Genomic DNA, 15,767 nt, shown 5'->3' on the forward strand with positions numbered 1-15,767 from the left:
TTTTAAAATCTTGGTTGGAACTGCAAATATTTCCTTGACTAGCCACTAGCCACCTTTTGTCCAGTGCGTTGGATGCAGTTTAGGTGAGAATCTGACCATTGAAAGCTCCAGTCACCTCACTTATCGCTGATAGTCTTTTCCCACTGTTATGTGGCACGTCAGCTAAAATGGTGGCAGGAAAGTTGTACACATGATGAGTGTTTTGCTTTTGCAGTCTTTGGCTGCAGGTGGTGTTGGGGATTGCTGGTCTGAAGGCTGGGAAACCCTAATGGAGCCTCCAGAGGCAGGTGTCTTGATCGTCATTGGATTAGTGCTCTGGTCTTGCTTTGACAGTGAGGTTAAGGCGTTAACTGTTTTTGCTGAAATTCAGAGACTCTGAATTTTGGAAGAGATGTTTTATTCCAGCTGCTGGTAAAGCGTGTGGTGGTGGGTTGACCTTGGCCAGCTGCTGGCTGCCCACCCAGCCGCTCTCAACCCTCTCCTCAACAGGACAGGGAAGAAAAATAAGATGGATAATCTTATGGGTTGAGAGAGTTATAGAATCATAGAATGGTTTGGGTTGGAAGGGACCTTAAAGATCATCTAGAATGAGAGGGAAACCACTCACCAGTCACCGTCACGGGCAAACCAGCCTTGACTTGGGGAAAATTAATTTCCTTTATTGCCTTAAAATAAGTTTGGAGGAAAAAAAACTTAAAACACTACCTTTCCCCTACTCCTTTTTCCAACTTCACACCTTCATTCCTGACCCCTCGACCGCCCCACACCAGAGTCTGGCTGGAACCGGTTGGAACCGGCACGAGGCAGCCCCAGCCTCTCCTCAGAGAGCCTCTGGCTGCCAGCACCCTGCCGCCAGCACCCCACACAGCTACCTCAGAGGCAGCCGGGGCTCGGAGCGGCATTGCTGGATACATCGGCACGTAGGGGGAAAAAACCCCAACTTTCCTCCACGTTGCCGTTTGTCCCGATATTTGGGGGAAAAAGAGGATCTGCACTGAAATAATGTCCTCGTGTCGTTTCTCCCTCGTGCTCTTGGTAACGTGATCAATACAGGCCTATGAGCTGAATTCAGGACTTTTTCCTGATAAAGGCACTATACTCAGCATGTATTACAATAATATAAATTTATTCAGAGTATCAGTTCTCTAAGTTGTTAGAAAACCTAATGATGTGTCTTAGTTTTTAAATTTCTGAGTCCTTTGCCTCAGACTAAGTAATGGAAACTTTGCTGAATAGAGACAACTGGGTTTTTTTGATAAATTAATCTGGAATATGCTGGATATATGAAGAGAATGTTTATTAAAGTGTTTCTCTAGTAGTTTCTCTCACTATGTAATTTGGCATTTAAAAAAAATCTTCTGTGAGCTGAGCGTTCCCATACCTCTTTCTAATTTTAAGTAGTTCAGACAGATCATAGGAAGGCAGACCTTAAGTCGACATCTCGCCTTTAATTGTAAATGATTTATACTAAAAGAAATGGATTTACATTTAAAATTTAGATTTATTATTTCTTATAAAAAAGGTCCAACTCTCAGTTATTTTCTTTTTATCTGTTCTGCTTTAGTGCTTCTACTCAGCCACCTCCAGAGTCAGAAACCGCCTGGTCTGACCAGGGGCAGTGGAACTGGCCAGGAACTAGTGAATTCATTGCACTGACATTTTTCTTGAAATACTGGGAGGCAACCTCCTCTTCTTCCAATTCAACAGACCTTTTTTTGTAATGAGAAGTACAATCTTATATTTGTCAGATGATTGGTTATTTGAACAAAAGTCACATAGTAATATTATCAGGGTGGGGGCTTTTTTTAATCATCTTTATTCAGTGTTACAATCTTCTGGAAACAACTTTGACTTCTAGACCTCGCAAATTGCATTTCAAGTTCCTGAAGCTGGGTAGATTTCTAGAATACTTAAAAGTACTTGTATACTTTGCCTTTTTCCCCCGTCAGCTTTGTTGGGTTTTTTTATATGTATACGTTCCTAATTCACTGTCTCTTCCTAAGTCTTCACCAGGTGTATTTGCTTGAGTCGGACATCCCCTTCGGCATTTTAGAAATCTTTTTTTGAGGTCGGTACAGCAAGTTTTAGGGTTGCCAAAAATAGATACCAGGACTAAACCTTCCCACATCACTAAAAATGGCTTCTTTGGAAAAAATAGGCAGATTATGGCCTTATTTCACTCCATAGTTTTAACCCTTCTCTTTGAACCTGATTTAAAACCAGAGGATTCCTAACTGATATGAAATGAAAAAGCAAAACATGGAAACAAAACCCAGAAATATAATCAGACAAACTGTTTTTGTTTTTTAAAAAAAAAAGCTAGGATTTGCCCATAAAAGCAATAGAACTCTTTGAAGAGATGTGCAGACTAACTTTAATGTCCCAGTCCTTAATTTTTCCATCTTTTCTATCGTGCCCTGTGCTATACATGAATTGTCTGATGTTGCTCCGCCCTTGACAAGAGATGCTTTTCTGTGGTGCTACAAATGTAGTTGGTGCACTGCTCTGGAATGAAGTGTTCTGTATAATTACCATAGTAGTTGGGTTTTTTTGCAAAGCAAGGGTGGTGAGAGAGAGATTACAATCGCTTATAAACTGTTACTGCTTTTTTGCAGAATCTGGCTCAACTAAGATCATAAGACCATTTTGCCCTGCTGTTTCCGGTAATTAGGCATTTCTAAGCAGTAGGTCAAGCCAATTTGTCTTTTAGAGGGACTGTCTATTTTGTTATACTGCTATTAGTGACAGGTTTTTTTGGTGGGTGTCTGTTTTTTGAGCTGCTATTCTGTTCTAGTGCTAATCTTGGTGCAAGATCCCTGGGTGTAGTTTAGTGATTGGCTTTAGAGGGTGAGAGCGCAATTATAATTTTCTATTATTTATTTGGCAGTCAGTATTGTTTAAGCACACATTCAACAAGTTTCTTTCCCAAGGGCTATGCTGTGCTTTTCATGCAGATTTCTCACGTGAGCCTTGGCAGGGGGTAAGGTGACCAAAGTTACTGTTTCTTCCAGAGGAAGCACTGTGAGGGTGTACGAGGTTGTTGCCTAAGAGAACATACAGAAGCTCATTTTAAGTAATTTTAAGAGACCAAAAAGGAGATGGGTAACATTAGAGGGGGAAAAGGGCTGAATCAGAGGAGAATATTGTGTTGCAAACAAGTGGCAAACTTAGAGTAAAATAGGTATGTTCAACGCGCGCGCGCACACACTCACTATCAAGGACTGTGGAGGGTAGGAGAGAGCGTGCAGCCTCTTAGCTCGTCATGAGCAATTTTAGGCTGTTTAGCAACAGGCTGAACAACTTTGCATTCCTCTTGTGTGTGTGCTTGTCTGCTCTGGTCCCCGACTGGCAGGTGGGATCTGCTGGGAATCAAACCACGGACTTTCAAACTGATCCAACTTGACACGCTATTCTCAGCAGGGGCATTATAATGTATAAGGGACATTATGATGGCAGCAGTAACCTAACTGTGTAGGTTTTTGCTTCTGCATTGTAAAGAGCAGCTTTTGTCTTTTTATTTTAGAGCAATGCTATACCTGGAAGTTCAGCTCTCAGCACTTCTAAAATAAAAAAGAACAGAGCTCAGGAAAAGGCTTTTGATATCAGACTTCACCATTTCACTTGCAAAGCCATAGATCATAGATTGAATTTAAAGGGGGGGAAAAAAGGCAAAAAAAAAAAAAAAAAAAAAAGTGCAGGAAACAAAAGGGGGGGGAAAAGTTCATTGTTTGTTTAAGTGTGACTCTCCAGGGCTCTTTTGGTACTGTGTATTTCCTAAGCTGTAGAAACATTTGAAGTGGAGTAACATCTTCAAATAAAGTGTAGTTTCATCAGACACATTCAGACACAGTTCCTTGTTCAGCTGACAAAAACATGTTTTCATCTTGACTGGTTTCTAATAGTCAGGACAGTGTATGCAGTGATACCCACCTCTTAAGTTTCCCTGTAGCTGATTTTAGACTTGGAGTCAGCTGCTTGAAATCCCTGAATTTTCTCAGCATCGGACATGTTTTTGCTTAACAGGAGTCTCCTCCTGCCCACACCCCCTTCCACCCCACCCTGAGTGCTTGCGCTGTCTCTCAGCTCCCTCACCCTCCCTTGGGACAGGAAAAATGAAGTGCCTACCCATCCTGGGTAGATTATGTCGCTGTTTGCAGGGAGGACGGCGTGCATCCCATAAGCTGAGAGAGAAGGCGAGCGACCGAAGGGCGGCTATTGTTCAACTTGAGCCAAGGAGCTGAACAGAGAGGCTTGTGCTTTGATGGGCTTGGGCTCTGGCTTTTCTGCATTCCAAACAGTCTGAGGCAGAGAAAACCGAGCACAGGAGAGAAGTGTGCAGAGGCTACGCTTTCTGGTTGGCATGGTGGCAGGACCATGGTAGAGGTATTAGGATTACCACAGAATGCAGTTCTCAGGTGAGATCCCTCCTGACACGGACCATGCAAATAGGGGACTGTATTGCTGCAGTATTTCCAGAGAGGCGGGATCGGGTAGGAGGCATGTAGGTATTTTGCTGGAAATTTAAAGTGACTAGACTTAAAGCAACTAGAAACTTTAAGCTGGTTGGGTTTTTTCCATGTTGCATATATATTTCAACTCTTTTCTTCAGTTTTAGGCACAAGTTTTTAAAAAGGTATTTGTATGGATTTAATGTGATGAATGTAAAAGTGGATTACTGGTACTTTTCTGCTCACTACTACAGAAATTGCATGTTAGTATTCAAACATGCAGATGCGAAGATGAGAACCAAGTTTTTGTAATGGCTTTCAAAGTTAAAAATCTAGTTTATTGCTACTTAAATCATTAGGTTTACTTCTCTTCCTCTCCCTGAAACCTATACTTACCTAACATATGTCAGTATATTTTTTATATGACATTAGATTTCTGGAAAAGGCCAGACATCATTCTTCAAGGGCACGCTGCGGGAATATTTTTTCAGTGTTTACTTGTGGCTGGCATTGCGTGATGTTTTCAGCATATGATATTGCCAACCTTGCTTCCTGTCCTCCAGCAAGTGATGGTAAATCAAAGCAGTTCAGGCAATCCTACAGGTTGCTCATAAAAACAAGAGGATTTGTTTTCTTTTCAATATAAAGGGAATTGCCTTGTAATGCTGCTTGCTTTTCTAGCAGCTTTTGTCTTAAAATTTATTGTTAAGTGATAGTAAGCTGGAAAGCATTTAAATTTCATGCCTTTTGATACAGTTAGGCATTTTCAGTAGCTGCAAAAGCAATGAATGTAGTCGAAGGAAACCAGGAACAGAATCTCCTGAGGTTTGTTTTTTTTTTTCTACCTTGGAAACATCCTTTAATAGGTACTGATTATGAAGTCCTTCTTAGTAATTTTCCTCCTCATCTGTAGACCAGGGAGAATACTAATTTGCTAACTTAGAGAGACTGTTTTTGTTAGCCTGAACCAATGAGGTTGTTCTGCAGCTGCTTTTGAATTACATGATCAGAAAATGAAAACCTTCTGCCTTGGCTTTTTTTGGACAAATGTGTTTCTTTCAAAAACAAGCAAACTTTTGGCAAACTAATCAGAAAAGCTCAAGGCAACACAATCCCAGTCCCTTCCAAGTTTCATTTAGGTGATTTTGGGGTGGTTACCAGGAGGTACACTTTAGAATTTCCTGTCTCTTTTGGGGGCTCTTTCATACGATTAACATGTTAATAGGGTAGTGAATTAAAAATACAATACTGGGGAGTTCTGGAAGGCAGACGTGAGCAGCAACTTACATTCCTGCAAATTCTTCATGTTGTGCCCAGCTTTATCTGATACTCTGTGGGTGCTTTCGTTCCTTCTCGCTCTCAAAATCTGTGGGGAGGGGAAAACTGTGTAATTGTAACAAATACTTGAGGTGACTTCTGTCAGAAAGATCTGTCATGGCTCTCTAAAGCTCATGGGAACAAATCAGCTTCATTTGTATATAAGCAGGAGGAAGGGGCATTCTGTACACTGAGGCTTGACGTGCTCCTTGCCATTTTCTGGTATCTGGGAGTAAGTATTGCACCAGCTATGTAATATTGGAAATCAGAGAATTCTGTGATGCAGCAAAATACAGGGTATGGACGGCATTTGTAAATGGCTCATTGGCATCAAGAGACAAGTTCATTTTCCAGCCTGTAGAGGTACGTACCTTTTCAAAGCTTTAATTCTCCACAAAGGGAATACTTCCTTTTATCTAGATTTCTTGGCTAATTGGCATCAGACAGCACAAATGCTTTTTAGGAGAGCTAATAATGGTGGGATTTGAAACTGGGCCAATGGCAGAAGGGAGACCTAATGATCCCCTTCCATTTAATTTTCTACATATATGGGTGACTGCTTCTAGAAAAGGAGAGGGAAATCTGCACAAGTCATCAGCAAGCAAATGATGCAACTACAGTCAGTGCTTACAGTTTCAACAGTATCATCTCCATGTGTTAAATGGTCAACAGACTTTGACTATATATGTTACGGATTTAATGGGAAATAGTGCCAAAATTGTCGTGGTAAACATAACTGCAAAAATTGGGTTGTAGAGTTGTGTAATAGCTGGTTATCTGAGCAGATGATGGCAGCTACGAATAGCTATGGTGAGTCTGGACAGTTTCCTTCCATGGCTGAACAGTGCTGTTCCTTAGTCAGGCAGTGGATCTGCTGTGATAACACACAACATTGCATTTTTCTTCTCTTGCACCTGCAGCATGCTCGGCAGGGACTTTAGGAGGGCAATGTTGTGACGTGGACACCTGCCAGAGAAGTGAAACGGCTCTGCTGACACATTTGCTTAGAGTAGGCCTCTGGGCAACCTTCAAAAGTGGCGCCAACCACAAGCATTCAAAAATGCAAGTCTGTCTTAAAAAAGAGGAGATTGAAATTTATTTATTTATTTTAAATTAATCTTCCTTCATGTTTTGATCCTTTTTGGAGTAGGTTTCAATCAGATTTTCAAACTCAGTCGCACTCAAACTGTGAAGGCTGGGTCCTTTTTTCTAGAATAGAGGCTGTAATTGTTTCCACATTTGTTTGATTCCAGGGGTAGCGGCTACAGGAAAAATGCCAAATGTACAAAATACAGCATAATTCTAATGCCAGCTGTCACAGCATTTATGCTCTTAAAGCCCTGTCCTGGAATGTCCTAAGGTCACTCTAAAATGTCAGCTATATTCTCCAGAAGAACTCTTGCCAGAGTGTCCAAGAAGAATCTTTAAGGTATTGCATCAGTCAGAAATTAAGCCCATGTCCACAAGATGGAGGACTTGGTATGTCCTTGTAAAAATTCCCTAAACTGTACAGTCTCTTACCTCGCTGTGTTTCCTTGTTTCACCACTAAATTCGGTCCCTAATTTGGAAAGAGATTAAAAAAACCCTCCATGTACTGCCTTTCTGTACTGATCTCTAGTGTTTGGAAAGGCCTTGGGCTTTGGCAGTTGCCTTATTTTGATGCTTACATAGAGATTAACATAGTATTCCTATAAACACAGGTGGAACTGAGTAGTAAGAGGCAGGGAGACCACATGATTCATAGGCAGGGGTAGGAAATCATATTGCTGGTCGTAACTACTCGTTCTCCAGAATGCTCCTGCTTCTCTGCTGCATACCTGGTAAGTGCAAGCTGCATGCTTTTGGGCTGCTAGGCACTAACAGTTTTTTGTTGGTGGCTTTCTGTCTCGTTATCTGGTGTTAGAAGTGCGGGTTATTGTGAATTAGTCTCTTTTTTGTTTTTTTTTTTGTCTGTGCCAGTCAAGGAGAGTTCAACTCCTACCTGATGATGTTGGCAAAGCTGCGGTTTCTTGACATATAAAGGGAGCAAGCAGTGACCTCAGGGTGGAGTAAAGCTCCCTATTGGCACAGCACCCTCAACCCTGCTCTGCGAGAATTGCTGGTATTTAGTTTGTACTGAAAACAAGCAAGTTGAACTCGTTGTGGGAATGCTACGTAAAGCTGTTACCTTGTACTAAACCTTGTAGGGAGAGGGTAAATAAGTTGATGGGATGGTGTGGCAGTTCCTACGTGATCTGACCCGAAGCTTAAGAAATCGTATGGTCAGTAGAGTATCATATATTGATTGTGTTGAATTGCTTCCCAAAATCCTTTGAAGCCATCTGTGTGGGTCTTATGTGTTCTGATGACACCAGAATGTTGCAGACAGAATGATAAGATGTTTAGTTCTCTCTCATCTGAAACTGTTTTTCTCAAAACTGTAGTTCTCTATTACCTATGTGATCAAGTCTAGTCATAGAAGTCAAAAAAATAAAGCCAAACCAACCACCACCCAAACCGCAACCCTCACTAAGTTGTTCTTTCATTTGTTTGATTGTTGGAGATGTCATCCCAGTAACTTAGTCTAAATAAGAAAAATCATTCCTGGCTGTTTCGCTGCTCCAGTTGAGAGTATATGCCCAAGAAAAAATAGTAGATCAGAAAGTAATAGTAGAGACCAACATGAATGATGGTAGTATTCCAACAAAACTGCCTCAATCAGTTATTTTCACTTGCATTTTTTTTGAATTTGGGCAAAATTCAGCACTTGTGAAGACACGAGTTGTGCAAACTATGTGGCCTGCAGGGTGAGCAAGAAAAATTGTTTTCCTTTTCCATGCCTGACTACAGCATTTGTGGGGAGGTGCTTTGCTGTCCCAATAGCAACTTGGAGGGCAGTTAGTGCAAGGTGTGTCCCCTTTGCCCAAAAACCTACCTGCTTGTTTTCTCTTTCTGAGAATTCATAGCACGTCAGCATCTTGAAGTGCAAAGGATCGAGCAGTTGAGTCCTCAAGGATAATACTAACCTGTCAGATTGCCGACCCTTTGTATTGTACCTGTCCCTATCAGTTACATTACAGGCACTGGGAAGAATTATTAAAAGATACTTATTCCATGGTGTTCCAATATAATTTCTGATAAATCCATCATACCTGAAGTGCTTCTCCTTGTCTGTCTTTCTAATAAAGCTCCTTTATAGTGATTTAAAACAGATAAAGTCTGAAGGGCCTTTAAGATTGTCTGTAAAATAGCGGTGGTGCTGTACCCGAACTGCTTAAGGCAAGTGCCTTTAGAGACAGGGCAGGGAGGGAGCGGGTGCTTCATCTTACTGCCTGCAGTGTTGTTTCTGGGCAGGTTTTTTTTTTTTTCTTCATCTTAATACCTGGGAGACCTGGAAGTACAGCCAGCAAAGCTTCCTTGCTTGGAAAGGTTGATTTTTCTAGGACTACTGCTAGGTGATGCAGGTCTGGGGGACAGAAGGAAGGAAGCTGTGCTCCTTTTTTTGGTCAGCAAATATTTGTATTTGGTTTTTTGCTATTTTCCTTCCAGTAGCTCTACAAAAATAGTGTTCATTCTTGTTAACTTTTGTCTTGGTTAAGTTTAAGCTGTACTTATATTTGAAGTTTGCATTTCTTGGAAAGTCTTGTTTGGAAAAACCGTGTGATGCTGATATCACTTGAGACACTGGCGATTTCAGTCCTCACAGTATCAAAGTTCAAAAAATCACTCCCCATTCCTCTTTCATACTACTTTAAAAGATGGAGGAGCTTTTGGATTTCTGGGCTGGATCTTCACATATGTGAAACAGGTGATATAACCAGACTCAGTGGGCAGGGGATCAGGCCCTGAATGTTGATCTTTTTCATGTTTTTCATCCATTCTTGAAGGTTTGGCACCTCTTGGGGCTTCTTAATTTTTCTTTCAGTCTTAACATTAAAGGAACATTTTTAATGCTGCATAACTTTAGAACTAAGATAACATTTTTCTAGCAAAGATGCTAGCTCAGAAATCAGTTTTTACATTCAAGTGCTTGAGACTCGATTCATTTCAAGCTGTCACTTCCACAGTGTTACTGAGCAAGGGCTTCCATATCAATCATTGTGCTGGAAAATCTAGGAAAGTGTGGGGTTTGTTTTGTTTTTACAGCTCCATGTTTTCAGGACATTTTCAGTCTGTTCTTTGTTTTGAACACCCAACGTTTTTGGTTGGAGGGAAAGAATTCAGAAAGTATTCATCATGAACACATTCTTAGGAAAAAAGTCATTGCATGAATACCAGCATCAGAAATTAAGTAGTCTTTACATACTGCTCATTAAATATATAGCTGGATGTATTCATACTTTAATACAAGATGTCTGTTTACATGAGGCATGTGGCTCACAGTTTGGAAAGGCACTCCAGAGTGGATGACTCTGTAAATAATGTCTGGGCCCTAATTTGGAATTAAACTAGCTTAATGTTTTTAGAGTGGTCATTAATAGATACTTACAAACTACCATACTGCTAGCAGCATAACTTAGCCAAATCCCTTGGCTATGCTGAGGATACCTGAAGTGGGATTGAGTTCAAAAATGTAATTAAGTTGGTGTAGAAATGGGGGGGAAAAAACCCATGGTTGCTTCATCAGTGAAGTTCTGGAAATCCAGCAGTTCTTGCTGGCAGAAATACTTGTGTCAGTGCAATTAGTGCTCCTGGTTAGGTCACTGTTTTGTAACATTGGCAAAGTGTTTTTCCATGGGAAAGTGGACAACAATAGCAAGTCAGTTTGACCTATAGTAGTAAAACTTTCCTATTGCTAATTTTCTGATTTTTGGAACTGGCTTACTTAGTGTTAACTTGCCCAAGAACCAAAATCACATTAATTTGCCTATTCTTCAATTACAGTAAATTTTTTAGAGGTCATATAAGACTGCATCTTTCTTGCTCTATGTGACCAGCATGATGGCTCCTTCTGTGCTTACCTCCTCGGCCTCTATATAGAGCCACGTTTCTTTCCTTACACAATGCTGGACGTTCTCTGTGGTGTGAGCACAGGTACATGTCTCGCTCACTCTGTTGATCTTCAACTGATGGTTTGACTCCCAGTCTTCCTGCTCTCCTCAAGCATCTCTTTATTAATACATCCTGGAGGAAAAAAGCATAGGAGTGTATAGTCTTAGACTCAGCAAAAAATTTTATGGGCAGGTACAGTCAGCAGCATGAAGGATTTATCTCCAGTTCCTACAGCATTACAGTCTTGTATCAGTTTTGACAGACAACACAATACTGTGATCTAGAGAGGGGACTTGGGCAGACATCCTTCTAAAAACAGCCACCTTGTTTATGTTGTGTTAGACTGTTCAGGAGGAAAATATTATGGTAAAATTGAAGATGCATTTTAAAAGTAGTTTAAAATTGAACTTCTTAGCAAGTAGCTTCATGGGCTTCTGACAGTTCTTTTTGTTTAACCTGAAAAGCATGTCTATAATTCTAAGAAACTGTGTATACTTAGAATAGTTCATACGCACCAAGGAAACACAATGTAATGGGAGGTCTCTTAAGACATAGCTTGCTATTAAGGAAAAGATTTTTGAAGCATTGATTAGATTCATATAGGCAGTTAGATGTATCTTTGTATTGCAAGGGAAGTATAAGCCAACTTCTGTGCTGCTAAGTGTCATTCTTTGTGTCCAAGTGAACAGACTTAAGTGAATTTTGTCTCAGGCACCCATGGCTAGACTTAGGTCTTTAGCCATTTTTTAGTGTTTGTGGTAGGGGCTTGCTGCTCCGTTTCCATAAAGGTGAAGTATGAATAGCCAGCCAAGGGGCCAGATGATTTTGCTAGGGAGGCTCAGTGGGTGTGGAATTGCTTTATAAAGGCTAGCTCCTTCGGGTTTAGTTTAAATTTTCATTTCAGTTGCTGGCCTGTTTGTCTCCAATGCCCTGTCAAAACTAAGTGTGGAAATAGCTTCCTGACGTTACTTAAAATGTCACTTGTACAAGGGAGCTCCTGCCTGTAGTATTCTATCGTAGAGAACTTCAAGGTTTGTTGTTTTTCTTCACCTTCATTTTGAGCCTTTCTGTCCCTATTTATTTTTAAAGGCTGTCAGCAGGCACAGCTTTTGCTGCCCCTGGATTCTTCACTGCTCCAGCAATTGCTATTTAGGAAATTCTGTGCTCTGCCTTCCTCCTAAGTAACCACTAGGTTAACATCTCTGATCTCAGCTGGATTTGGAAGTATAGGGGTATTCACTCTGGAAAGTAAGGGGAACGATTACCCTGGTAAAACATAATACTGCATCAGTGCTGTGGCATGTAGAGATTGTCATCTTCAGCTGGATGAGAGCTGTTGAGAGTGAGTGCTAAAGATCACTGACTCTGCTGAAATCACTTCATTAAGCAATCTGAAAGGATAAAATGTTAGATGATAATGTGTATGTGTGGGCTGGTACTTCATCAGCGCAGTTTCACTTTCCACAACAGAATGGACTGGCTTAAAGAGAGACTTGAGTGTCCATCATTTTTTTCTGATAAAAAGGGCTTTCTGTGTACTTTACCATGCTCCAACAGGGCTGTCCGCATCTTCTCATGTCTGACATAAATCTGCTATTGATTTACATTGCAATAGAATTATTCTGTTCAGCTGCTCATAGCTTGTTCATAGGATTGTGTCACGGTATTACACGCTGCTTTTGCTTATGTAGCTTAAGCCAAGAAGTTATCCATGTCACAAAATAATTGTGAAGCCTTTCACCGTGATTCCATAATACACAATGAGTTACACAGCCTTGTCCATCCAGATGCTCTTGAACTAGATTATAGGGTGGTTAGAAGGCTGTTATATTGTAATACTGCTTCTCAAAGCAAAATTACTTTCATTATAGATAGGCCTTTAAAATTATTTGATGCAGGAAACAGAGCCTTTTGCATACAGAATTGGCATTTTTAGATGACTAGAAAACTTATTTTCAAGCTAGCTTGCTTGTTCTGTGCTGTGGCATTGAATGGGATTGGAAAGGTATTACTGCTTTGAATTTTTCCTGGGCACAATGACTCAAATTTTTCTGTTTCCTAATGGACAAGTGTAGAGGTGAGTAGTGTTGTCTGGTACATATGACATTGATCTAGGAGTTGGAGAAGCGGGTGTTTATTGTTCTTGTGGATTAACTAGTGCTGCAACCTCAGCAAGCTCTTTTATATGTCTCTGCCTGCCTGCTTTTTGTGAAAAAAATTTGCCCCCATTCTGAAGGGTGCGTTTAATTTTTCAAGTGCACAAATATCCTGTCTTTATTCACTCCTAAATTAACTGTAAAACATTTTAATAAGAATGACTTGGGTATACAATGTCTAATGTATATTGCTGTGAAGAGATCATCTACTGACTATAACAATATCCATCAATCAGTCCATCAGAGTCTGTCCCTAGTGCAAGTAAGATCCATTTTTCCTCTTCTTGTAAGTGCCTCATGCAGAGAACATTAATATGTTATGATTTATAATACTACCATGACTTTGTGCTTACAAAGCATCTGCATCAGAAGGCATCTGTGCTCTGTTATTTGCATATATTATGAATTATCATTTACTGAAATTCCTGTAGAAAAATATGAGCACTCATGCTTCTGGGTAGTTTCACTTATCAAGAATGCTAATTTTTAAATCCATGGGAAGGCAAAGCTGCTTAGCTTCATAGGTTTCAAAATCATGACTGTAGGTGGGTGACGTTTCTGACAACTGCAGAAAGGAGCAGAAGCTCATATGCTGATAGTAATGCAAAAAATTACCAGTTGGGGATGTATACAAGTTTTAAATGTTTCATTTATATGAGAAGTTCCAAAACATAAGGGCTTGGTTTAATTTTCAGCCCTTTGGGAACTCAGGGGTGAGGGAGATGAATCCAAACACTTTGAAAGGGTTTTCTGCTGTTGTCACCTGCAATTCTGTATGGCTATGGTGCTAATTTTGGAAAACAGCAGTCCCTTAAGGCAGAGATTAGCTGCTTCTTACTCGTGGCTTTTGGGTGTGTTTTGCTATTACTTTGCTGATCTCTCCCACCTTTCTATATTTTCACATTTTGCATACTTCCACTCTGGTTGGTAGAACAATTTGTATCTGTATTTGCATTGGTTCAACAAACTTTTTTCCAGTGTAGGTAGGTCTCGCAGCATGAAAATAAATTAGTCATGTTTTGAATATTCCTCTCATGCTTATTTGCAGCTTATCTCAAAAAAAATTTGGACAAGACTTTTCAAAAGCTTTTGGTAAGCTCTAGAGCACAAGACCTGCTTTAAGATGGAGAAAGACAAATTTAAGGTGTTCACAGTGTTTCTTCTGCCTGTGGCAAGCTTTAGTGGGAGACAAGCACTAACTACATCCTTCCTGCAGTTGTGGAGCAAGTTTAGTCTCTGGTTTTCTTCCACAGCAAAAGGTTTAAAAATTAAAATCCGCCCTACAGAGGAATTTCCAGATATTTTGGAAGTGATTGTTTGAAACTAGGTATTCAAAGGATGTATCAGAAATGTCCTCTCTGTTTACCAGTGTTTGACAGTGGAGAGTGACAGAAAATACAAATGTCAACCAGTGCTCAGTGGTTGGGAGATGATGCTAAATAAATTCATTCTTGGAACTAAGGAGCAAATTGCTAAGCACAAGTGGAGTTAACCATTGGAACAGCTTACTAAAGGAACAGACTGGCTCTTTATGTCTTTGCAGTGTCTATTTAGAATTGGATGTCCTTTTTTCTGGAAGACGCGTCTTCGTTCAATTACAAATAATGCAGTCAATTGATGAGAGTGACTGGGTGATGTTCTAAAGGTGTTTCAAGCCAGGTTAGCTGATTGTAATCATTATTTCTATTTTTAAATTTGATGGATTTGGTATTTCTAAATGTCAGTGGTTCTTCTGGCTCTATCTATTGCTTTAAATTTCCCGGATTTCCAATGGGGGTGTGTTCGTGACTTACTTTCTTACAAGGACTTTTCAGTTCATGCTTTTGTTCTGATGCATATCTCCACCTTCTGACAGTCCATTGCAGACAGGTTTCCTGCATGATATTGTGTCCTGTTAAACCACACAAAAAGGAGATAAATAGTAGGGAAGTATTTATGCAGGTTTTTTCCCCTCTGTGTGTTGCCCCAGGAATGTTAATGCACAGGAAAGGTCTGCATATGGAAAACTTGAATGCCATTTCAGTTCCTAGTTACATCCTCCTTACTTTGCCAGTTCTGCCTCCATTTTTTACAAAGTTTTTAATGTTCCCATATTTTAAAATGCTCCAATAAGCCAGTTTCATATTGGATATTTAATATACTTCCCTTCTTATTTTGAACATATTATAATACATTGAAAGAGATGAATAAAGCTAAATTATGATACAAGATGAGACAGCTATGGAGGAAAACAGGATCTGTACTCAATCTGTACTTCTAGAAAGGATGCAAAATTGGTAAGCATTCATGGGAAATCAATAGTCTTAACTTTGTTTTATCTAGAACCTATTATGTATGGAGTTGATAGTTAATATTGCAAATTAAACCAGTTTTTAATGGAAGGACAGTCAGGTGGTTTTGGGCACCATATTTGTTTGACAGAAAACTAAGGGAAGGAGGTTTCATATTGACTAACCAGATAGAACAAAATAGCTATCTAATCCTTTCTATAAAAGTTCTTTAATTCTGTTCTTATTGCAAGTAGATTTTACATCATCAGTTTGCACAGTCTTAAAGAAAAGATGCTACTTGCAGAAGTTGGACAAAATGTAATCTTCCCACACACACAGTAGAATTTGTTGTAAAAGCTCATTTTGTCAAAAACAAACAGCTATTTTTTGCATAGATGGGAAATGTATCTGTCTGTCATTGGATTTTATGAGATGTAGGAATTGTTTCTGGTTTTTTTAATCCCTCTGTTCATACCAGGGGTGGAGGCATGCACTTTTTCAGTGTGAACAGGAGGACTGCTCGACTAAGGCTTCTATGCTGCTGTGGTATCTCACTCCTGAACAGTCTGTCCCGTGTTCCCTCATTAATTGTGAATTCTGTATA

General features: G+C 40.0%; 1 protein-coding gene across 9 annotated transcripts in view; it reads left to right on the forward strand.

Annotated features, from left to right (window-relative positions):
* The window catches only part of RASAL2 (RAS protein activator like 2), a 186,899-nt gene that overhangs the window by 104,322 nt on the left and 66,810 nt on the right, over positions 1-15,767 (forward strand). Inside the window, exon 1 of one of the 9 annotated variants that reach the window (XM_054833250.1) lies at positions 4,267-4,415. The exons of the other annotated variants lie outside the window; for them this stretch is intronic. Coding sequence (XP_054689225.1) covers positions 4,403-4,415 — 13 coding nt within the window. The 5' untranslated portion in view covers positions 4,267-4,402. Of the gene's footprint in view, positions 1-4,266; positions 4,416-15,767 lie in introns of those variants that run through there. 9 annotated transcript variants of the gene reach the window in all.

This window comes from Grus americana, chromosome 8 (genome assembly GCF_028858705.1).
Source record: "Grus americana isolate bGruAme1 chromosome 8, bGruAme1.mat, whole genome shotgun sequence".
In the NCBI taxonomy this organism is placed as follows: domain Eukaryota; kingdom Metazoa; phylum Chordata; class Aves; order Gruiformes; family Gruidae; genus Grus; species Grus americana.